The 25,544-nt window shown below is 48.3% G+C and overlaps 1 protein-coding gene across 4 annotated transcripts in view; it reads right to left on the minus strand.

Moving 5' to 3' along the window:
* L3MBTL3 (L3MBTL histone methyl-lysine binding protein 3) overlaps positions 1 to 25,544 on the minus strand; it is a 177,932-nt gene that overhangs the window by 130,139 nt on the left and 22,249 nt on the right. For 3 of the 4 annotated variants that reach the window (XM_026649813.2, XM_026649812.2, XM_026649811.2), the window contains exon 3: positions 9,324 to 9,435. In XM_026649813.2, coding sequence (XP_026505598.1) covers positions 9,324 to 9,435 — 112 coding nt within the window. The remainder of the gene's footprint in view (positions 1 to 9,323; positions 9,436 to 25,544) is intronic. The other variant, XM_026649814.2, reaches the window with a different exon arrangement.

Raw genomic sequence — 25,544 nt, forward strand, 5'->3', positions numbered from 1 at the left:
CACAGGGCTATCGCCACTCGCTTCTCCACTGTGAGGGCTGCTCTCATCCTGGTATTCTGGCGCTTCAGGGCAGGGGAAAGCAAGTCACAAAGTTCCATGAAAGTGCCCTTACGCATGCGAAAGTTTCGCAGCCACTGAGCATCGTCCCAGACCTGCAACACGATGCGGTCCCACCACTCTGTGCTTGTTTCCCGGGCCCAGAATCGGCGGTCCACGGCATGAACCTGCCCCAGTAACACCAGGATTTCCACATTGCTGGGGCCTGTGCCTTGTGAGAGGTCCATGTCAATTTCCTCATCACTATCGTCGCGGCGCTGCAATCGCCTCCTCCTCAGCTGGTCCTGGTTTGGCTTTGGCATGTCCAGGAGGCTCTGCATGTTTTCCAGGACAATGCGCGTGGTGTTCATAGTGCTCAGAATTGCCGCGGTTATCTGAGCGGGCTCCATGATCCCAGTGCTGGCTATGGCGACTGGTCTGAAAAAAGGCGCGAAAGTAGTATCTGACGGACCAGGGGAAGAAGGGAGGGAGGGAGAGAGGGAGGGAGGGAGGGGCGAGTGACGACATGGCATACAGGTACAGGGAATTAAAATCAAGAAAGGTGGCTTTGCATCAGGGAGAAACACAAACAACTGTCACACAGAATGCCCCCCCCCAAAGACTGAACTCAAAAGCCTGGGTTTAGCAGGAGGAAGGGGGGGAAGCAAATGAATACAGAATAAATCTATTTTTTACATCTTAAGACGACGGTGCAGCATGACTGATAGCCCTTGGCATTTTCTGGGTGCTTGGCAGCAAATACTGGGCGCTTGGCAGTTAGCCTTCAGGTCTACTGCACAATCTGATACCCACTGCAGTATGACAACGATGGATACCAGTCGTAATATACTATCTACTGCCCAAAAGGCAAGGGGTTGCTGCTGTGTAGCAATGTTGCCCCATCCTGCGCATACTACATCTGATAACCATCATCATCAAGGCAAGGGGGCTGGTGCAATGCAGCCCCACGGCTGCCAGCCCCATGTCTGCCAGCACCCAGATAGCCCTCGGCCTCTTCTGGGTGCTTAGCAGACAATATTGGGCACTTGGCAGAAAATAGCATACTACGACTGATAACCATCATTGTCTGCCCGGGTGCCCATGATCGACAGCCACTGCAGTACGATGACGACGGTTACCAGTCGTAATATACCATCTTCTACCAAAAGGCAAGGGGCTGGTGCAATGCAGCCCTACGGCTGCCAGCCCCACGGCTGCCTGCACCCAGATCGCCAATGAAGGCTACCAGTCATGCTGCACCGTCTACCGCCAAAAGGCAGTAAGCTGCTGCTGCTGTTTAGCAATGCAGTCCCACGTTTGCCGGCACCCGGAAGACATATGGTGACGGTGAGCTGAGCTGAGCGGGCTCAATGCTTGGCGTGGTATGTTGTCTGCACAGGTAACCCAGGTAAAAAGGCGCGAATCTATTGTCTGCCGTTGCTGTGACGGCGGGGGAGGGGCCTGACGCAATGTACCCAGAACCCCTCGCGGCACTGCTTTGCATCATCCGGGCATTGCGATCTCAACCCATAATTCCAATGGGCGCCGGAGGCTCCGGGAACTGTGGGATAGGTACCATAGTGCAATGCGCCGGAAGTCGACGCTAGCCTCGGTACTGTGGACGCGGTCCGCCGACTTCATGCACTTAGAGCATTTTAGGTGGGGACACACACAATCGGCTGCATACAACCGGTTTCTATAAAACCGGCTTCTATAAATCCGACCTAATTCTGTAGTGTAGACATAGCCTAAGGCTGATGCCTCATCTCCATTTTGTCTTCAATCCTGCTTCATACCTCTGGAAGAACTTTGCTACAAGCTGAAGCTTTGAAAAAAGGACTGAGGACCCATCCCAGCGGGGGATGTATTCCAGAGACTTGATTTGAACCTGCAGTTTATTCTATCACTGCTGCAAGACTGAACCAAGAACTTTGCCATTACTGTATGTAATTGATTCCATTTAACCAATTCTAGCTCTCATCTCTATCTTTTTCCTTTTATAAATAAACCTTTAGATTTTAGATTCTAAAGGATTGGCAACAGCGTGATTTGTGGGTAAGATCTGATTTGTATGTTGACCTGGGTCTGGGGCTTGGTCCTTTGGGATCAGGAGAACCTTTTTCTTTTACTGGGGTATTGGTTTTCATAACCATTTGTCCCCATAGCGAGTGGCACTGGTGGTAATACTGGGAAACTGGAGTGTCTAAGGAGATTGTTTGTGAGACTTGCGGTTAGCCAGTGGGGTGAGGCCGAAGTCCTCCTAATCTGGCTGGTTTGGTTTGCCTTAGAGGTGGAAAAAACCCCAGCCTTGGGCTGTAACTGCCCTGTTTGAGCAATTTGTCCTGAGTTGGCACTCTCAGTTGGGTTCCGCCAGAACCGCATCGTCACAGGTTTTAGCATTCAACAAAAGATAAATGCCCATTAACCTTATACTTCTGTTATCAATGAAATAGAGAGGTGTGGCAAAGCTGCCGCCCCAGCACACCCACTCCTCACTGGCTGCAGCAACTTATGCCTCAGTTCCACCCCACTCGCCCCCCTTCTTTTGGCGTACTCTGGCCATAGGGGTGTCCCGGCCTTCCAGCCAGACCCAGTCCCTTTTGGGGCCACAGACACCTTTATCAAAGTCCAATAAAAATGTATACAAACCAAACCTTCATCCTGCTGGGCTCTGCGGGCAGTCACCTCAGCACAATAGTACCTCTGTTTTTGCTCCCTAGTTCGATCAATCCCCCAATCCAGAGGCTGGGCACACTCCTCCCCTACTCAGGATAAAGCTTGTTAGGGCTCTGTCTGAGTCAGGCTTCCAGCTCATCTTTGGAGAAACCTATCTGGTCTTTTTCCCTTTCTCCCTCTCAGGCACTTCCCACCTCCTTTCCTCCATGTCTTCTTTCCGCAAATGGGCTCCCCCAGCAATCCCCCAGCTGTGCTTTATTTCTAATTAGGCCTGGCCCACCCACCAAGTGCACCCAGGCTAGATAACTGGCCTTTCACAATCTGGGTAGGGCAACCCCCCCCCTCACAAGAGAACATTAACATAACGACACATGCCAACATTTAGTTGATCTTTTTTAGTGTGAATTTAGTGCTGCTGAAAGATGTTGCATTAGCTGCACTGAAGACTGAGGTCCTTTATCCACGGATCAGGTACAGCCTAGGCAGCAGCTGTGCAGACTTTCCCATGCCGCCCTGCCAGCGTGCCTCATTCCTGACCTAGTGGGACTACTGCCAATTGTGAAAAGAGAATTTGGTGAAGTTTTCTTTTAACAAACGCACACTTATTTCTGTAACTAAAATCCTAGGCTATGAGGTATTCTTCTATTACAGCCTTTTTCTCCAAAAGATTGTACGTAACTACTCCTGTAGTCTACGAGAGAAAAAAATACACATATTTTCCCTCTTATCACTCTGGATTAGGACAACTACATTTTCCAACATTAGATTCAGGTATTCAGCCGTCTATTAAGCCTAGGCACCAAATGTCTAGGCTCGGAGTGGACATGGCAGCCTACACTTATGGGTAAGATGAAGCTTCAAAAAGAACTGAGGGGATCTTCTTAATAATATTGATGAGAGCATTGGAGACGGGAGATATTGCGAAGACCAAATTGTGAATCTTTTCCATTTGGCTAGGTAGGTAGCCCTAGTGGACAGTTTCCTACTGCCAAGGAGGACTTCCCTGACTGGACCCGAACAAGCCAGCTCCATTGGGTTTAGCCATCGAGCTTTCATGTTGTGAGGTGAAGAGATTAGACGTTTGGGTGCTGGAGGTGGCTGTGATCCTGAGTAATCAAGTCTGGGAGCAGCAGTAAGGTGATCGGGTTTTCCACGGACATTTCCAGGAGAGACATGTACCAGTGCTGACGGGACCAGGCTGGAGCTATCAATATCACCGAGGCTTCGTCCCTTCGAACCTTGAGCAGTACCTTGTGAACGAGAGTACAGGAGGTGTTCCCTCCAGGGAAGGAGGAACATGTCCATGATGGAACCCGGGCTGTGATTCAGGAAGAAGCAGAACTGTTGTCGCATGGCGAACAAGTCTATCTGGGGAAATCCCCACCGTTGGAAGATGGTATTCGCGACATACGGGTGGATGGACCATTTGTGGCTGTGAAAGGACCTGCTGAGATAGTCTGCCAACTCATTCTGAACTCTGGGGAGATAAGACGCCTCCAGGTGTATTGAGTGAGCTATGCTAAAGTTCCACAGTTTGAGGGCTTGCTGGCACAGGGGAGAGGAGCGTGCTCCCCCTGTCTGTTTATATAAAACATCGCTGTTGTATGGTCTGCATGACAGATACACATCTCCCCTCCAAGTGAACTTGGAACGTCTGGCATGCCAAACAGACTGCCTTCAGCTCTCTGACACTGATGGGTAGCCGTGTTAGTCTGGATCTGTAAAAAGCAACAAAGAGTCCTGTGGAACCTTAAAGACTAACAGATGTATTGGAGCATAAGCTTTCGTGGGTGAATGCCCACTTCGTCAGACGCATGATATGAAGTAAGAGATCCAACTGGGACTAGAGGCCCTGAGGTCTCTCAGGCGCTCCCCAACCCCTCTCTGATGCGTCCGTCACCAGCAAAAGGGATGGCTGGGGCCTGGCCACATCACTTGTGGATCGAGCCACCATAGGAGAGACTCGAGAACCAGCCAGGGGAGAGTGACAATCTTGTCTAGACAGTCCCGAATTGGTTGGTACACCGAGGCTAGCCACGCCTGAAGAGGCCGAAGTCTCAGTCTGGCGTGCTGTACTACAAAGGTACAAGTGGCCATGTGGCCAAATTGCTTTAGGCAATTCCTTGCTGAGGTGGTAGGGAACTGCCTGAGACCTAGTATGTCATCGCACAGGGTCTGGAAACGTGACTCTGGGAGGCACACCCTTGCCTATGTTGAGTCCAACACTGCCCCATGAACTCTATCTGCTGAACGGGGATAGGGTTGACTTCTGTACATTCAATAAAAGGCCCAGGTTGCTCTTATGAGGCTCACATGCGCCTCCACTTGTGCTTTGGAGCGACCTTTGATCAGCCAGTCGTCGAGGTATGGGAACACCTGCACCTGGCACTTGCATAAGAACGCAGCTATGACTGTGATGCGCTTGGTAAACACTCAAGGTGCCACTGACAGACCAAAAGGAAGGACTGTGAACTGATCGTGACTGTGATTCACCATGAACCTGAGGTACCTTCTATGGGACGGTGTTATTGAAATATGAAAATAAACTTCCTTCAAGTCGAGGGCAGCATACCAGTCCCCCGGATCCCGGGAAGGGATAATGGAGGCCAGAGAGACCATACGGAACTTCAACTTCTTTATGAACTTGTTGAGGTATAGCAGGTCCAGGATGGGCCTGAAGCCATCTTTGGCTTTCAGTATTAGGAAATACTGGGGGAAACAAAAAGAAAAAATCCCTGCCCTTCAGCTCCTGAGGTACCTCTTCCACCACCCCCACAGTTAGGAGCATGTGCATCTCCTGCATGAGAAGTCTTTTGTGAGAGGGGTCCCTGAAGAGGGACGGAGAAGGGGGGTTGCAGGGAAGGAGGATCCCCTTTCTACCATGCAGAGCACCCAGCGATCTGATGTAATTCGGGCCCATGCAGGGTAGAAATGGGATAGGATGGATGAATCCAGAGTTTGGACTGGTATGTCGCCCCTGGGCACACCTTCAAAAGTTCTGCTTTTTGCCTGAGGACTGTTTCGCCTGCCCAGAGCCAACGAAGGGGGAGGCCTCCTTCTATTATTTCTGCTATGCCTCCTAGAAAAGTCCTGCCTGTTCTGCGGGTGATAGAATCGAGACAGGGATTGTGGCTTTAAGTGCCTGTGCGATGTAGCCAAAGCGTGCAGGCCAAGGGACTTGAGGGGGGCTCTTGAGTCCTTGAGACTATGAAGCCTCAAGTCTGTCTTCTCCGAGAAGGGGGTCGAGCCCTCAAATGGGAGGTCCTGGATGGTATGTTGGACCTCATATGGGAGCCCTGAAGCCTGCAACCAGGAGTCCCTCCTCATGGCCACCCCCAATCAGCCACATTCAGGAGCAACGCCCTGGCCACCAGCTTGCCCTCCTCTACCAATGAGAAGAACTCTACCCTAGAGTCTTCTGGCAGAAGCTCTATAAATTTTGCCATAGCCCTGCAGGAGTTAAAATTATATCTGCTTAGGACTACCTGGTGATTTGAGATTTGGAGCTGGAGACCCCCGGTGGAGTAAATTTTCCTCTCAAAGAGGTCCAGCTTCTTTGCCTCCCGTTTTTTTGGGGATGGGCCCTGATGTGGCGGCAAATAAGCGGGAGCGCCAGGGACTACAGCTAGGGAGTCCAGCAGGGGGTGGGCGTAAAAATGTTCAAACCCCTTAAAGGGAATGAAACACTTCCGTTTGGTCTTCTTTGCCGTCAGTGGTAAGGAGGCGGGGGTCTGCCACAGCATCTTAGTGGTCTCTTGAATAGTCTTTATGAGTGGCAGGGCAATCCGAGAGGGACCAGAGGGGGCTAAGATATCCACCATAGGATCCGATGTCTTGGCGACCTCCTCAACCTGGATCCCCAGGTTCTGGGCCACTCTGCTCAGTAGCTGCTGGAGTACCCTATTATCATAGAAGTTCCCGCCACCGCCTCTTCTGGTGAGAACGAGGACGAGGCCCTAGCTTGGACTGGCTCTTGCTCTCTGCCCTCAGCACCAAGGGGGTCACATGGTGCCGGGTCTTCCAGCACTGTGACTGATGCAGCGTGAGGCGGCTGGTCCTGCACCGAGGGAGGTGTGGGAGGCACGCAAGATACTGAGGCCACCAACGCAGACCTCCTGGAATAGGACCCTGGCTTTGGTGGAATACACAGGGGGTCCAGAAAGGCGACTGGGTCGGAGCCTGCCTTTGCCCAGGCCACAGTGCCTGGTGGAATTGCTGCGTTTCCTTGTCTGACGTCAAGTGTCTACATGATCCGTGTGGGCTTCGCTTAGATCTGCAGGACTCCACCTCTGACTCAGAGGACTCACTGAAGGAGGACCACGGGAGAGTAGTGCCCACTGGTGCTGGGGAGCAGTGCCGGGAACTTGAGGACCAATGCAGCTCCTCTACCTGTCCACTAGCAGAAAGAACCGGTGCTGAGGGAATGGCGATCGGCACGGTACCATGGCTGGCTTGCCCCGGGATGGCACCAAAGGTCTCACGGGTGCCGCTGAAGCGAAGCTCGGTGCCCTGTCTCGCCTAGGTGAAGAAGGTAGTGAGCTCTCTGGCCACCTCAAAAGTGTCTGGCATGGATGGTAACTCCAGCGCTTGCTCACGACCTTCCCGGAGAGGGGAGTCTCGGGGGCCCAGATTCGACTGGTCCTTTTGTGAAACAGGAGTCAACGGAGCCTGACTAGGTGGTGCCGCACTTACGTGACCCAACGCGGGTCTCACTGCGCCAGCTTCCTTCCGTGCCAGTCTGGGCGTGGACGAATGCCCTCTGTCAGGTCTCTTCTTTTTGTGGGGTACCGGAGACTGGGAACGGTGCCGCCCACTACCCTGCACAGAGAATTCTGTCGGTGCCAAGGGTCTCTGAGTCCTTCCTCAGTGTCGAAACCTTTTGCGATGAATGGGCACTACGCACCGATGCCAAGGTGCTCGGCGGCGTCTTGGCTGACCTTGGGTCCAAGTGGGGATGGCAGCCTCCATAAGGAGAATCTTCAGTCACTGATCCCTCTCCTTTTGGGTTCTGGGGCGAAATCCCCTGCAGATTTTGCAACATTCCTTTTGGGACTTTATCCCCCAGGCACTTTAGGCAAGAAGTCTGGGGATCACTCCTGAGCATAGGTTTGCCACACGCTGCGCAGGGTTTAAACCCCGGGGACTGAGGCATGCCCCAGTACGGGGGGAGGGGGAGAGAAGATGCGGGGGGTACCCCCAAACAATATCTTATAGAAAACTATACACTAACTACTAACTATTATCTAACTATTTACAGGAAAAGTCTGAAGACTGGAAAGAAAGAGATGCTTGCCGAAGCAAGAGAGAACGAGCGTTCCAGCTAACCATCACACGCGATAAGAAGGAACTGAGGTGGCAGCAGGTCAGCAGGGCCCTATATTTGGCACCATGGAGGCACGACTCCAGGGGGCTCCTGAACTGACCCGATGGGTACTGTTAGGGGAAAAACCTTCCGGTTGCCGTGCACGCACCACGCGCACACTTAATTGGAATTGACATACACAATCACTTGAAAAAGAACTACTTTTTCACCCCCAGAAAGGGTCTCTCCAGGTCAAGGGGAAGACATATTAGTGAGGCAGCGTGGCGAAGTTTTCGGCACTATTGCTTGTGCTGTTTGGTGGATAGCTACTGACAGTTATATTCTGTTAATCTGGGATTTTCCACAAATGCTAAAAATAATTATGTATTTAATTAAAAAGGAAAAAGAATCCTGGTAAAATGTACCATCTGCAAGGACAAAAAAAATGATGGGTGCAGGAAACCATGGAAGTAGCTGTGATATTCTTTTCAGTGCTACCCTATTGATCCCATGTTCAATGTGTACAAAAACAATACTGAGCATCTGTGACTATGTGGTACATTTTTCTATGGATGAAAATGTATATTTTCCTTTTGCCAATATTTTAATTTCCACAGAAAATTCTGTCTAAACCCTTTGCCCATGCAGTTAAATGCCCATGTAAACCCTTTTAAGTTATTACTCTGAAAATTTTTGCAAGCAGACACAATAGTTCACTGTGGTAGAGTTAGCAGTAACAAAGATATTGCAGATATAATCTTCCATCGGTTAAGTTGTTGAGCAACTAATAAACAATATCCTGTAAGAACTGTTTTGCAGTTTACACTATTTTGAGCTGAAGTTAACTATAGACAATAGGTAAAATCCTTCTTTTCTTTTTGAGAACTAGCCTCAGCAAGAACAACAAAGTGAAGAATGTTGATGAATTCAAATAGATTAAGCAATTAGGGCATCTTTTAGTTAAAAAATAACAGGATAGATCACATTAAAAAAAATTTAGTTCTAAACTTAGATAAAAGTGTCTATTATGAAGAATACCGCTGCAGTTCTCTAAAATTATTGCTTCCAGATGTTTAATAATAGAAGTGTGAAATTTTGTGCTTCTTTCTAATTTAAAAGACATTTTGACACCCATTCACACTCAAGTAATTAATAACATCCCCTCAGTTTTTTCATGAGGTGTGTACAGAAGTTGTTAAGAGGAAAAGCAACTAAGCCATTTTAAAGCTTTTGGCAACTTTTTATGGAACACTGTTACATTAAAAAACAACAACTATAACATACAAAAATTTAATAGCTTCTTTCTGACCTTCTTGAGCAGTTGGCACCATCCAGGTTGTGGTAGCAGTGGCCTTTTTAACACTTTCCATCTCTGTTTCATCAGTGATGACTTCCAGGGCACCAAACTCATTCACTCTGAACTGATAAAACAAAACAAAAAAATGGGGTGAAATTCTGAAAAAAATTGACTGACGCTCGCTTAAGGATTGCTCTTCTATCCTTTTAGTTTCTTATAATGGTGCCCTTCATTGTATTATCTGAGTGTTCAGTGATACTGCTAATCCCCTAGCAACAGGGAAAGTGTATTTATTATTTCTCTAAAACACAATGCACATGGTGTTATAGAAAAATGTTTAAATTAACTTTTATATATTTATATACTCTCACACACCATTTACAAATACATACAGAATGGTATGTATCCTAAACAAAACAAAAAAATCAATAGCAAAAATCTCAAGGATAATTAACTTATTCTGCTTTTTTGGATCTCCCTTCACTGGCAGTAAACCAATGCTCTACCACCAAGCATTTTTGTCAAAGGTCTGAAAGTGATCAAGAAAATACAAGTATTTCACAGAATATTGTAATTTCAGCACCAACCAAAAGCTGAGTGTTTCTCCAATGCAAATTGCATGTAAGCAAACACCCCAGAGCAGTTTATGAACTGTCTAATTACCTACTAAATGTAATATAACCATCAGCCAGGAAAAAGGCTTAGCAATATCCCACATACTGTGCTTATACTAGATCACTGTGATTTATGTCCATCCTGCCTCCAGTAACAAAGCATCCTCCAAATGCCGTAACAACTGCAGTGCTAGCGGATAAAACTAATGTTCAGCTTTCCAGTTAATAAATAAGTCAGTAGGTCCAATGGGTTGCACAGGTGTAACTAAGAGTAGAATGATCTTCTATTTTAGCTGAAAGGATGCAAGTCACCTAGAGTTCAATCACACCTTATAGGTTCCACGGAGGGATCTCCAGGACGAACTATGCCTCAGAATCCCCTCACAAAGCATACTTCCATCTACCCACCCATCCATCTTTGCCATCCTGGCCTGATCTACTCCTCACATTCTTTAGTGTATTTTTGTGCCTCAGGAGACTCCAGAACAGAGTATTCAGCTCCTTGTACTGAGGCACTGCGCAGAAATACAAGTAGTAAGCTCCTAGTGTCCTGTCCTCCCTTGTGCACTTCTAGAGCAGCCAGCCACAAACATGATTGTTTACTTCGTATTAACATCACTAGGTTTCATCAGCACAGTCCTGCTAACCCCAAACACTCAAAAATCATGAGTCAAGTCCCCAAAAAATCATGAGATTTTAAGAAATAATAAATCCTGGGTTCTTTTTATTTGCCTTCTGATTTTTGAGCCTTTAGGGTTTGTGCTTTCAAGCTTTCCTCTGCAACCATGAGGGCTATAAACTAATTTTTTTTTTTAAGATGACAAGAGATTCTCACATAATCACATGACTCCACAAGCTCAGACTTTAAGAAAAATATCATGTGTCTCACAATAGAATTGTGAGAGCGATAGAATTGTGAGAGCAGGCAACACTGCCAATGTTTATATTCAGACATGAAAAAAAACAGACTAGTAGATCTGTCTTACCATTCACATACTAGCCTTTCTTCCCCAGAGAGGCAACAAATGCTGAAAGGCGATGAGCACAGCTAATAAAGTTATCTGAATACAACATCAAAGTATGTGTGACGAACTGGGACTGTTCTTAATGTGGTCTTTGAATGCTGAGTGGGGAGTGTTGGCCTGGGAAGACAGGGGAGTGTGACTAGGATGGTCTGCATTGGGGGATGGGAGACTGGCCGTGAGGGAGAATACCTGAGCATGTAACGTGAGAACCCAGGAAGGGGTTAGAGGCCAGGTGACACCTTTGCCCGGGAAACTAAACAAAGGCTGTGGGAGGGGACGCGAGAGAAGGAGTTGCAGGAGCTGGCTGGGAGAATGGCTGGGAGGCAGATGGGGCTCTGACCTCCCAAGGGGGCTGTGGTGCCCTGGGACCCCAAGATGCACCTAATTGGGGGGGGTCCTGTTGTCTGTGCCTGCAAGACCTGTCTTGGACTGTATTCCTGTCGTCTAAATAAATCTTCTGCTTTACTGGCTGGCTGAGAGTCATGGTGGATCGCAGGAAGCCGGGGGTGCAGGGCCTTGTATCCCCCCAAACTCCGTGACAACTGGTGGGAGAGGTGGGATCTACTGTACCCCGTGGACGGCGCTTCCTGCAGTAAGTGACTGGGGAGCAGTAAAACGAAGGGTGATTGACGGGGACCAGGCGTGCTGAAGAGTCAGAGAGAGACAGTTTCAGGGGGCGATTCACCCCTGGGAGTGTGTGACCAGCGAGAAGGACTTTTGCAGTAACAGGGTCCCCCGGGGGATCGCAAGGGAGGTGGTGACCTCGAGAAGGGTTGGCACACTAGGGGTCTCCCTGGAAACTGTGGGGAGCGGTGAGCACCCAGGCCTGTGAGTGGCCAGCAGGAAGATGTATGCCAAGCGGCTTAAGAGCGACCTGGTGGAGCTGTGCAAGCAGAGGGGGCTGCGCAGTGGGAAGCTCACCAAAGAACAGCTCATTGCCCAGCTGGAGGAGGGAGATCGCTGGAATGAACTGATCCCTATCTCTGAGGGAAGCAGCCTGGCAAATGCAGCGCAGGCACCAGTGTCTGTCCTAGTTGGGAGTGGTCAGCTGGTTGCTGAGGGCTTCCCGAGACCCCTCCTTCCTATGCCTAGGGGAAGGGTGGGGAGGATCCCAGCAAATACCGAGGGCACCGTGACCTCCCCGGCCAGCAGGGGATCCTCCCGGCGAAGCTCGCCAGCCAGCAGGGGATCCTCCCAGCGACGCTCGTCATCCGTGGAGTGGAAACGGCTGGAATGGGAGAAAGAGCTAAAACTGAGAGAGCTGGCAGATCATGAACAACAGAGACAGCATGAACGGGAGGAGAAAGAGAAACAGAGGCGGCATGAAGAGAGACCGAGGCATCATGAACTGGAGCTGGCGAGGCTGAGGGGCAGCGAGCCCCCGGCTGCGGTGAGTGAGGGGGGACCCAGGACTGCACGGAGCTTTGATAAGTGCATCCTGGCCCCACATAAGGAGGGGGAGGACATGGATGACTTCCTGGATGCCTTTGAGATGGCATGCGAGCTGCACCAGGTTGATCCTGCGGACAGACTCCGGGTTCTCACCCCCTTACTGGACTCCAAAGCCGTGGCATTGTACCGCCAACTGGAAGGGGCGGAGAAAGGGGACTACGAACTATTCAAAAAGGCCCTGCTACATGAGTTTGGGCTGACTCCTGAGATGTACCAGGAAAGGTTCCGGAGTCAGGATAAAACCCCTGAGATCTCATATCTGCAACTAGTTGTCCACATGGAGGGATACGCCAGCAAGTGGGCAGATGGGGCCCAGACGAAGGAGGACCTGGTTAAACTGCTGGTACTGGAGCAACTGTATGAGCGGTGCCCATCCGACCTGAGGCTGTGGTTGAGGGACAAAAAGCCAGAGAACCCGCGACACGCAGGGCGGCTGGCCGATGAGTTTGTGAAGAGCCGGTCAGGGGGAAGCAGGGAGGAGTCCCAAAGGAACAGGCGCGGCGCGATGCAGAGAGAGTGTCATCCTGGGACCTCCCAAAGGGGGAATATGGAGAACCCCCTCCCAAGGGGAACATCCGGCGTCAGGGACAACTGACCAGTTCGAGGGGACCAACGGGACATGAGCTGCAATTACTGCGGCCGAAGAGGCCACATTCGGGCCCAGTGCCCCAAGCTCAAGGACAGACTGAGCAGACGGAACCCACACCGGGTTAACTTGGTAGAGGCCCAGACGGACAAGGGGCAGGCTTCCCGGGCAAGGGGGGCTGGCAGCTTATCAACTGCTCAAGAGAGAGAAGGGCCCCAGGCCAGCTTCTCTGGGGGGCCAGATGCTCCGGACTCAAAGTTCTCCGTTTACAGGGTGGGCACGGGGCTGTCCCTGCGGAGCGAGTGCCTTGTTCCCCTGGAGGTGGATGGGAGGAAAGTCTATGGATACTGGGACACGGGTGCTGAGGTGACACTAGTCCGGCCCGAGGTGGTAGCTCCAGATCAGGTGATACCCAACACCTTCCTGACCCTGACGGGGGTGGGCGGAACCCCATTCAAGGTGCCCGTGGCAAGGGTACACCTGAAATGGGGGGCCAAGGAGGGTCCCAAGGACCTGGGAGTGCACCACCATTTGCCCACTGAGGTGTTGATGGGGGCGGACCTGGAGGACTGGCCAAGCAACCCCCAGGGTGCCCTGGTTGTGACCCATAGTCAGAGCCGGCGAGGGGCACTGCGCCCTGACTTTGGTGAGGGTGCCTTGGCCGAGGCGCAGGCTCCTAACCTGGTGGGGAGGGAACGCCCAGGGACACGGCTCAGGGAGGCTGCGGCTTCCAACCCAGCCGGCGACAGAGAGCAGGTGGCCATCCCTGGCCTGGAACTCAGCAGCTGGGACGAGTTGCAGAAAGATCCCTCCTTGCGGAAGATAAGGGACCTGGCTGATCTCAGTGCGGTACAGACCATGGGGAGAAGTTGCCGGAAAAGGTTCCTGTGGGAGAAGGGGTTCCTGTACTGAGAATGGGCTTCCCCAGGGGAAATGGAGTCAGGGGGGATCAGGAGGCAGCTGGTGGTACCCCAGAAGTATCGCCACCAGCTGCTGTGCCGGGCCCATGACATCCCCCTCTCAGGGCACCAGGGAACCTGGCGTACCCAGCAGAGGCTGCTACAAAACTTTTACTGGCCTGGGGTCTTTATTACTGTCCGACAGTACTGCCGATCCTGTGACCCCTGTCAGAGGGGGAGGAAGGCCCAGGACAAGGGGAAAATGGCTTTAGGACCCTTGCCCAGCATAGAGGAACCTTTCCAGAGGGTGGCCAAGGTCAAAAGGGGGGCTCTGAACCAAGAGAGCCCGAATCACTGACCTCCAGACTGGAACGCTGGGAGAAGACCCCAGCCCAGTTTGAACCCCAGGGGTATTGGGGTGGGAAAAGGGCACGGGCCGCATAAACCTTCCCACAGGCGAACTACGAGTGCCATTGAGCACACCCGACCTAAAGGGGGGCGTGAAACTGGAAGGGCCTGGTGTAATTCTCACCAAGTAATGGGAGGGATGCGGGGGCATCCATGGGAAAGTGGGTAGGTTCGAACTTCCCCAGGTCACTGGCTGAAGTGATCCCGCTCAGTTCGGTCTCAAAGGGGGGAGAGATGTGACGAACTGGGACTGTTCTTAATGTGGTCTTTGAATGCTGAGTGGGGAGTGTTGGCCTGGGAAGGCAGGGGAGTGTGGCTAGGATGGTCTGCATTGGGGGATGGGTGACTGGCCGTGAGGGAGAATACCTGAGCATGTAACGTGAGAACCCAGGAAGGGGTTAGAGGCCAGGTGACACCTTTGCCCGGGAAACTAAACAAAGGCTGTGGGAGGGGACGCGAGAGAAAGAGTTGCAGGAGCTGGCTGGGAGAATGGCTGGGAGGCAGACGGGGCTCTGACCTCCCAAGGGGGCTGTGGTGCCCTGGGACCCCGAGATGCACCTAATTGGGGGGGATCCTGTTGTCTGTGCCTGCAAGACCTGTCTTGGACTGTATTCCTGCCGTCTAAATAAACCTTCTGCTTTACTGGCTGGCTGAGAGTCATGGTGAACCGCAGGAAGCCGGGGGTGCAGGGCCTTGTGTCCCCCCACACTCCGTGACAGTATGATCAGACTGTTTTTTTCTGGACAGATATTATTCATCCAACTCTCTTCATTGTAAACATGACAGAGTGGGAATGCTGAAGATAATGATGACTATGAGTCTCTGAAGTTCCGAATGCTCTCAACTCCCACTGAACACTTCGCAGTATCACCCCACTAATTTTGCCTTAATAATAAAAGGCTGAGGGCTGAAGCCTGAGAGGTGCTGAACACCTGTATCTTCCCCTGAAGTTCTAGCTTCTAGCCTTCCCACTCTGGTATATAAACAAATTCATTATTATATTACTGCTCCTGTGCCAAAGCCTTCAACAGGCTCCACATGAGAAACTCCATTGGGGAAGATTTTCAAAGGTGCAAATGACGACACTCAGACACTTAACTGGGCCTTTGAACATCTACCTTGCTGGCTTCAACAGGAGTTGGGGATTCACAGTACCATACAGATTTCGCCCAAATCATAAAAATACTTTGCTCTTGTTTATAGAGCATCTTTCCTCATAAAGTTGCTAATAAACCTGAGGTGAAATCCTGGCTCCACTGAAGTCAATGGCTAAATGCCTATTGACTTCAGTGGAGCCAGGATGTCACTCAAACTGGTATTGCATACTTTACACATGCCTCTATACCGCAATGACTTCATTTTTTCCTAAGACTCTGTGAAAACAATTTCTGAGTAGAATTCACAAGATGTACAATTACTTGGTGGTGGTATTAGCATATTCCTTGCTGGATAGAGCTGATTCTTTAAGTGGGGCTGCAGCAAGTCAGCAAACATTGAGTTTCATACATCATAAGGGCGGAAGGGTCCACTGTAATCATCTAATCCAACCTCCTGTATAACACAGGCCATCAGACTTCCCTAAAGGAATTCCTGTTTAAACTAGAGCATGCCTTTGAAAAAAATATCCCACCTTGATTTTATAAATGCCAGTGATGGAGAACCCACCATAAACCTTGGTAAATTGTTCAATAGTGAATAACCCTCACTGTTAAAAACGTATACCTTATTTCCAGTTTGAATGTGTCTCGCTTCATCTTCCAGCCCTTGGATCATGTTATACCTGTCTGCTAGACTGAAAAGACCATTATCTAAGTTTTGTTCCCTACGTAGGTACTTATAGATGATGATCAGGTCACCCCCAATCTTCCCTAGTTTAAGCTAAACAGATTGAACTTGTGGTGTCTGTTGTCATGCCTCTTGTCCTTTAACGCATCCACTTGTAGCCATGCATTTGAAAATGGCTGTATTTCCTCAATTCCCCTTTTCTTATCAGTTCTGAAATGTGTCCTATAATACTTGGCTTCTCTTTACAGCTCCAGCCGGGTCATCTGAGTCTCTCCCCTTACAGAGTAGAAGAGGGCCTCATCTCCAAGGTCCTAAGTGCCCTGTGATGGGCTTCCAACTGCTGGACCTGGGGCCTGACACCCTTCTCTGCCTACTCCACCAGGGAAGAATAAAGGAAGTCAACACAGAAACAGAAATAAAGTCCACTAGTCATATGTTAGGGCTGCCAGCCTGACAGTCCCTGCCCCCTTCCCTGCAGGGGGTGACAGAAGGACTCAGGCCTGCCCTCTCCGCTGGGTCCCCACAGAGTAAGAGTTGCCAGTAGGAGGTCCAAGCTAATATCTACCATGGAAAGGATGACAAAAAGGAATTTGAGTGATGGGTGAAATCTGAACGCTTCAGTTATACATGTAAAATGCTTAAACAAACCTCCTTGAACTGGAAAGCAGGCAGCAAAGCTTACAAGAAAAGGGTTTGAAATGTAACAATAAAGAACAGTCCCTATTGTGACCTTTTTGTATTTCAACTAATGGTTCAGATAAAACAAGGAAGCACAAGACTGTGCAAAAATCTGGGGGAAGCGCAAGGTAAGGAGAAAAGAAAAATTAACCAAACTTTTTAGACTTACATGTGTCCTGAGCAGCACATTTTTAAAGTTATGAGAATATCTTAATTAAAATGGAAGTACTATATAAGTGGGCGTTCCTAAGCATGCACACAGACTGTACTAGCCCAAGAGTAGGATTCTCCAAAGCACTCAAGATTGGTTTAACTCTTCTCCCACTGGAGCCAATGGTAAAACTCCCATTGGCTTCTCTAGGAGCACAGATAGGCCAATGCTGAGTGCTTTTGAAAACCCCATCCAGGAAGCCTAAATGGGGTTTTTCATATTTAAAAGGGGACACCATCAAGGTTGGTAGGCCTAAATTTAAACTTATTTTGTTTTACTCACATCTGTTTGCAAAGTCCAAGTAATTCTGCATACAGATTTTTCCCCTAGCCCCCCATCACAAAAAGAAAGATTCAGTGCTCTTGAGAGAGAGAAATGTTCAGTCCAACAATTATGAGTATGCCTTCAATAACATATGCAGTGCAAAAATTAAGGTTTTGATTAAAAAAAAAAATCACTTTCAAAGTTTCCATAGGGTTAAACAACCATGAACAAAATATGTCAGGTCACTAATTAGAAGCAAGCCAAAGCAGCAGCATCCAAAAGTTGCTAACATTTAAGAGCTCGTTAGTGACCTACATGAACCGAGCTGGCAGTACCAGACCAATGGACAGGTGCACGACATAAATAACACCACAGTTAACACTATTTGGCAGTTTCAACAAAAGAGACCAGGACTAAATGGGGATGGAACCTGAATTACTGTCTCACCCCTAAAGGAGGTTCCTTCAGGTAAAGTGAAAGGACTGCATAAGAAAGTTTTCACCATCACTGCACATACTATCCCTTTTCTGCAGATAAATCAGGACTTTGGCTTGCATGGCTGTCGAATTAAAAACTTTTAAGAACATTTTAATGCCCCAACTCAGCAAAAGACTTAAGAACACATTTAAGTGCTTTGCTGAATGAGGGTCTGTAGCACAGCACCGGACTCACCCCTGCGGCGCCTCCTGCTGGTCGTCCTCGGGAATTAGCTCTTCGACCCAAGAGCGCCCTCTGCAAGCCGGTGATCCGCTTGCCGTTGGTCCCCCGTGTCCCTCCCAGGACCCCGGTGCCCTTATCTCAGGGTTCTGCCTCCTGCAGTACCCCACAGTCTTACTGGGTCGTCCCCCCCAGGGAAACCCCCACCCCCTATCCCAAGTCGCCTCAGTCGTGGCTACTGCCAGTCTCAGTTTAGCCCCCACGCCCAGGGGCAGGGCCGGCTCCAGGCACCAGCCGACCAAGCACGTGCTTGGGGCAGCACCTTGGAAGGGGTGGCCAATCTTGGGGTGGCGGGGGGCGCTCGGGGTTTTTTTTGTTTGTTTGTTTGTTTTTGTTTCAGTGGCGCGGCACTGGGGGGGGGCAGGGGCTGGCACGGCGCTCGGGGGGGCGGGGGCTTCGGCGGCGCAGCGTTGTGGGGGGTGGAGGTTGGCGCGGCGCTCGGGGTTTGGGTGGCGCGGCGCTCGGCGGGGGTTTGAGGACGGCACGGCGCTCGGGGGGGGGGGGGGGGGGGGGGGTTACGGCGGGGTGGCAAAAAAGTTAGAGCCGGCCCTGCCCAGGGGCAGACTGCAGTCTATCAGCCGCTCATCACAGGCAAGAAGGGGTTTGGACTGGCTGCCTTTACCCACCCTCCGGCTGCCCCTCTGCAAGCCCAATACCTCAGAGGCCTAGAACTAGGCCCTGCAGCCTGGAGAGTTGCTGGCCTAGGGCTTCCCAGCTTCTAAGGCCCTTCCCCAACCCTGTCTCACTCTAGGTCCCCTGGGCGAGTTCCCCAGCAGCCAGGCCCCCCCTGGCTTCCCTGGCCTTCTTATAAGGCCCAATTGCTTAGTTTGGGGCGTGGCCCCAGCTGCAGCCATTTCCCCCAATCAGCTGGGGCTTTGCTCCCTTCCCCAGCCCTCTGCAGGGCTTTTCCAACCCCTTCCGGTCTGGAGCGGGTGTTCACCCCACTACAGGGTCTAAATAAAGACTGATGAAACACTAAAAGCTTTTGAGCTGTTTCTCTGTCTGACTGATAGGTCCTTCTACAGTCCACATAACTGTAGTATATGAGTATATTTATTTTTTCCAGAAAAGGTATGTAATCAAAAAATTCCATTTGGAGGAATTCCAAACTCACATTTGCAGGAATTACAGTAAAAGTGGCTACCACTTAACATGATCAATACATCATAAAATGGTGTAATCTATTAATGAACCAATGTTAAATATAAAAACACTATTATCAAAGCCCACCAAATGGCAAGAAAATTAATTTTAAAAGGTATCTATTGAAAAAAATTCAGGTGAACCTATCTTGGATTAAGACCCTGATGCAGAACATGAATCAGAGGAAATCTACACTTCTAAGGACATTCACACATTCTACACTTTTAAGGACAGTCACCATTAACCCACTGACTAGTCTGCCTAAAGACTGTTAGATCTTACTAGTACCAGTAAAGATCAAATCAGTAAAGGGGTTACTATTGTTCTCCACTGGCTGCAGAAGTTACTTAAGAGCAGATAGAGAAAAAGGGGGAAACCTATAGTTAAAATACATTAAATAGAAAAAATAAAAAGGTACAAATCAAGAAACAAATGTTCAACTTCAAAAAGAAATCACAAAATAGAGCCAACAGTACCATCTACTGGGCAAGGTTAGGATAATAAGGTTACAGTAATATATATAATTGGTACAATACCACTGAAAATACATTTGGGAGTAATGGACCAAATATCCTGGCCTCACATCAATGTAATCAAGGACTAACTGAATTGATGACAATGGAATGAAACTGGTCTAACACTGACGTTAGTGAGATCAGAATCCAAAGTATATATTGCTCCTCCTACACAAGAGATAACTAAATTTAAAGTAAATGAGAGCTGTGCTGGCAACATGTCAGAAGAGACCACACCTAGAATACAAAGGACACAGTCCAAAGGACTTCTGGCTTGAGAGCACTAGGGCTCATGCTTAATTTGAATGAATGGGACTACTCACGTGCTCAGGTTAAGCATGTGTTTAAGTGTTTATAGGAGCGGTGCCCCAGTTTGAAGCATATTCCAGCAACTCTCCTCTTTTGTATGACAAGGCAACCCACAGACACCTTAGGTCCCACTATATTATAGAAACATGTTACACCCAAAATTATTTGAAAGAATGTTATTTAAGATGTAAAAGTTAGGAAATGCAAGAATTTGTCCATACAGCCTTAATTCTGCCTGTCTGTATGGATACATTATGAATAAGGCCGCGTGTCTGTGACTGACTTTCTGTGACCTCCGTGACTTCTGCTGTGGCTGGTGCCGCCCCCACAGCTTCCATTAGCTGCGGTTCCCGGCCAATGGGAGCTGTGGAGCCGGCGCTTGTGGCGGAAGCAGCACGTGGAATCCCCCTGGCCGCCCCTCCCCAAGGAGCTGCAGGGACACGCCTGTCAGAGCCGGGTAGGGAGCCTGCCAGCCCCACCAACCCTCCCCTATGTTAGGATATAGATAGTCAGGCCTGTCTGTAAAGGCCTATACTTTAACAATGTAGGTGTATTCTTATCACTTGGCTAGTTATAGAGGTATAAAAGAAAATCAAAATCACTGTCTGTCTGTGTAAGGGCCTTCTCTTACTGTGACAGTCTGAGGCCTGGTTCTTAGGCTAAGGCCTTCGGCTAATCAGCAGAGGCCAGACATAAACTGGGAATTGTATGGTCACATCCTCACATTCCAAACTAGTCACATTGAAATAAGGTGCTATTGGGCTGTTAGGAATACAATCCTGTCCTGATATTCCTATCACCTCCAGAGAAAGGGAAGACCCTAGAAGACATAAAAGGAAACTTAGTTTGATAGCATCCTGTCTGGCAAGAACTCACTTATCAATAGCTGGGATGTGAAATCCTCATTTCTGTATTGTTCTATCACTGTAGTCTCCACTTCCCTATTGTTTGTCTGTATAATCTGTCTGGTTCTGTGATTGTTTCTGTCTGCTGTATAATTAATTTTGTTGGGTGTAGACCAATTAAGGTAGTGGGATATAATTGGATAAATAACCATGTTACTGTATGTTAGGATTGGTTAGTTAAATTTCAGTAAAATGATTGGTAAAGGTATAGCTAAGCAGAACTCAAGTTTTACTATATAGTCTGCAGTCAGTCAGGAAGTAAGGGGGGAATGGGAACAGGGAATGGGGGTGGGGGAATTGGAATCATGTTTCGCTAAGGGGGGAATGGGAACAGGGACAAAGGCAAGGCTCTGTGGTGTCAGAGCTGATAAGGGGGACACTGAGGAAGGAAATCATGCTTGCTGAAAGTTCACTCCAATAAACATCGAATTGTTTGCACCTTTGGACTTCGGGTATTGTTGCTCTCTGTTCATGCGAGAAGGACCAGGGAAGAGAGAGGGTGAAGGAATAAGCCCCCTAACACCCCATTCCAGCACCAGCAGGGGTCCCGGGCCACATGCTGCTGGCCTACCCACCCTAACCCCAGCACGGGTCCCGGGCTGCCACCCCCGCACCTCTCCCGCCAGCGGGGGTCCTGGCTGTGCAACGCTGCCCGTCTCCTCCCTAGCACCAGTGGCACCGAGGTCCAAATTTTAGTTAGGGGTATATAGTAAAAGTCATGTATAGGTCACAGGCCGTGAATTTTTGTTTACTGTCCATGACTTTTACTAAAAAAACCTGTGACTAAAACGTAGCCTTAATTACTATACAGTCTTTAATTACAAAATCACATACTACTTTTGCCACAGGACCCCTCCCTCATTCAGTGCACAGGACTGACAGTGCTCAGGAAATGAGGCAGCAGTTTGATATTTTTATACTCATCCTCCAGTTAGTGGTCCCTGCCTTATTTACTGCATACTATCCAAAGCCCGCAATGAAAATGTATTCTTTATTTAAATAATAAAAAAAGATGCCTATACAAAGGCTTCAGGTGCTCTAACAAATTAGTATTACAACATAATCCCAATAGAATTAAAATAATCCTTTAGGCAGGAACTCAACCATCCAGACACCTACAAAAAATATTTATTTTCACCCCTTCATTGTTTTGGGAAGCATATCATCAGCCATCTCCAAAACTCCTACCAAACAGGTGTCTTTTCCAGTGTGCCCAGAAGATTGCCAAATCTGAGTTATTTTGGACAACTGGGCGGGAGGCGGGTAAATTCCAGAATCCCAGAGCCCTCACAGAGAGCTCTCTGCCAGTTGCCCTCTCTTTTTTTAAGAGGGGGATCCAATTCAAGTGCCCCTGCTGACGTCCCAGAAACCAGTAGGTAACCAGTGGCACAATCCAGAGCATATTGGATATGTAGTCCCAGTGAGATGCCCTCTCAATAAGCAAGCTGCCGCTTCATTCTCCAGATGCCTGTAAGGTGTGGCCCCATGTGCAGTAATCTAATCTTGAGGTAACAAAGACATGGATAACAGTGACAAGATCCACATCCTAAAGGAAAGGTTGCACCTGCCTAAACCGACAACAGCAGATATGGGTCTAGAATCATCCCTAAATTGCAAGCCCTGCTCACCAATTGCAGATGTACTCCTTCAATCAAAGGGACTGATACTATCTCCTCCATCTCAGTCCCCCAGCCCCGCATCATCATGCCTGGGTTGACCCTCAGCCAGCTCACTCCCATCCATGCCTTATCTCAACTACTCACATTTCTTCAGTCTTTTCAATCTTCTCCCTGGTATTTGAGGGGTCCACACACATTAATGAATTTATCTCCACTGTGAGATCAGACAGCATTATTATCCTCATTTTACAGATGGGGAAACTTGGGACAAAGATTTGCCTGAGGCCACACACTGAGTCAGTGGCACAGCCAGGACTAGAACTTCAGGCCTCCTGACTCTCAACCCCATGCTCTTTCTTCCAGAGCACAATACCACCTGCCAGAGGTGTTTTGCAGCCAGAACTCCCACTGACTTCAGTTACAACTGTCAGAGCTCAAGATTTCTGCCCACCAGGTCCTATATGTCTAATGTTCAGAACCCCAAAAATGAAGAACACATCAGTGGCAATCTGCCAAAGCTTTGGCTTAAGTGACTCACTCAGCATCACATAGGAAGGCTGTGGTAGGGGCAGGGGTAGGACTATACTTTCCTGTGTGGCATTCATCTGCCTTAGCCACAAGACCATTCTTTTTCTTCCTGCAGTCTCCTGCCTAGTTCCTTACAAACCTTCCACCATCTAAAGCAAATGAGGCAGGGAAATAGCTCCAATCAGTAAACAACACTGATTTATTCATTCGGTGCACTGAATGAGACTAAGGTCCCATGGAAGAACTACTATGTGATCATGTAATTAAAGACTGTACCATAATGAATATACATAAATGGGCTGAATTAAGATTTCACAGGCAATCAAAATTCTGGCATTTCCTAACTTCTGAGTGCTTGCTTTGCTACAAAATACAATTCTTTTAATGTAGGGGGGTTTATTTATACATACTTCCTATCTTTAAAGGAAAATTGTAAAAACAAATTCTATTATGTTCAGGTTTAAATCCTAAACCTCTGGCAATGGAGCACAGCTTGAGCTACAGGACTAACTACATTTGCTGGCAGGAGAAGATTGTTATCCTGGGTGGGAAGAGAATGGGCCACATGCTGGGGCTGAAGGACGGCTGAGGGGAGACCAGTCTGGCTATCTCTCTCTCCCCACCCCCTGAGGAAGTACAGGAAGCTCCTTTTCCATGTACAGCCTGCATGTTGTGGGGATAGACCATCAGGGCCTTATGCAGGGTCAAGGGATGGAGGTTTTCAGCTGGGAAGGAGCCTGTCCCAGCTCGCTCTTTCCCCCATTCCAAAGAGGCTATCTGCTGCCAAAATTCCAAGTGCAGTGTGTGCTGCTCCTGCAGCAGCGGCAGCAGCATGAGCCCTGCCTTATTAGAACCTGTGTGTTCAGTTACTGTCATGGCATTCCCTTAACATTTTGCAGACAATGCATGGGACAAAAGAGAAATTGTGATTTTCTAAATTTTATGTCTCTGCAAAACTTGTGTCCAATTTCATGGGACCAAAAAAAAGGGGGGGGGGAGGGGAGCACGTCTCGGCTTCTGTGGCCTGTAAGCCTAACTTCAATACCTGGCAAATTGGTTGAAACTATAGTAAATAACAGAATTATCAGACACATAGATACACAATATGTTAGGGAAGAGTGAACATGGCTTCTGGAAAGAGAAGTCATGCCTCCCAACCTATAAGAATTCTTGGAGGGTGTCAACAAGAATGTGGACAAGGTTGATCCAGTCAATATTGTGTACTTGGACTGTCCAAAAAACCTTTGACGATGTCCCTCACCAAAAGCTTGTAAGAAAACTAAGCAGTCATGGGACAAGAAGGAAGATCCTCTCATGGATCAGTAACTGGTTAAAAGACCAGAAACAAAGAATAGAAATAAATGGTTAGTTTTCACAACAGAGAAAGGTAAATAGCAGGGTCCCTCAAGGATCTATAGTGGGATCTGTGCTATTCAACATATTCATAAATGATCTGAAAAAGGGGGTGAACAATGAGGTGGCAGAATTGGAAAAGGTAAAAAAAAAAAAAAAAAAAGAGGCAACAAAAATTATATGGGGTACAGATCAGTTTCCGTATGAGGAGAGATTAAAAATGGGGGTCACATGGTACCCAAAAAGAAAATAACTGCCACGTCCTGAATCTCCTCATTCCCCCCATATCAAATTCACCTCTAATAATAACTTTCCTAGCAAATTGGCAATAAGGTTCTGTCATAGAAATTTAAATTAATCCCCTGGATAAACTTTAAACTGTTGAATATAGATTCCAATGAAAAAATGAGAGGCAACAAAAGCCCTAAGCCTGAATCACTTAAGCAGATGAAAGGGGAGACCCCAAGGCCACAGCAGAACCTAGCCCAGGATACTGCAGCACTGGAAGAAATATTCACAAACCAACTGGACTCAATCTCAAACGATATTTGTGACCTCTCTATACGATGTGAAATCCCAAGTGGCTCGCTTAGAAAATGAGCTACAAAAGACTGCCATTTAAGCTAATGAAATTAAAGAAGAAACTGTCTCTTCAAAATTAAAACCAAACTCAAAGAAAAACAGGATGACTAGAAAAAAAAAGACCTTGAAGAAACCTTCATCTATTGGCATTGCTGAGGGTCTAAAAGAGAAGGATATTATCAGTTTTCTTCAGAACCTGCCCCCTGACATATTTAAACTGCCCCCATTAGATACTGAAAGGGCCTATTGAATGCCTGGTACTAAAAGGCAGGAGTCCGTTTCAATAAAAACCTTTGAAAGAATAGTAGATAGCTGATTACAAAACATTTTGTAAAAAACTGCTGAAAAGCCATCCATCCAAGGAGCATTGCTGGAATTCATATTTTTAATAGCCTGTTCGATCTCATGCATTGAGAAAGTTTCATCCATAAATAACACTTGTTCAGAAGATAGGGTACTAAAAGGCGGGTCTTCAGTGAAATGATCAAATTTATTAGTCAGATTGGACATCTGATTTATAAAAGCTTGATAGAATTGCCTAAACTGATTATTTATATCTATTGGTTCAAGGATGGGACTCCCATCTTCTTGTAATGAGGAAGATATATTATTGTTGGCTAGTTCCATTTTAAGTCTTCTG

Source organism: Terrapene carolina, unplaced genomic scaffold (genome assembly GCF_002925995.2).
Source record: "Terrapene carolina triunguis isolate 2854851 unplaced genomic scaffold, T_m_triunguis-2.0 Scaffold85, whole genome shotgun sequence".
NCBI classification, from domain to species: Eukaryota; Metazoa; Chordata; order Testudines; family Emydidae; genus Terrapene; species Terrapene triunguis.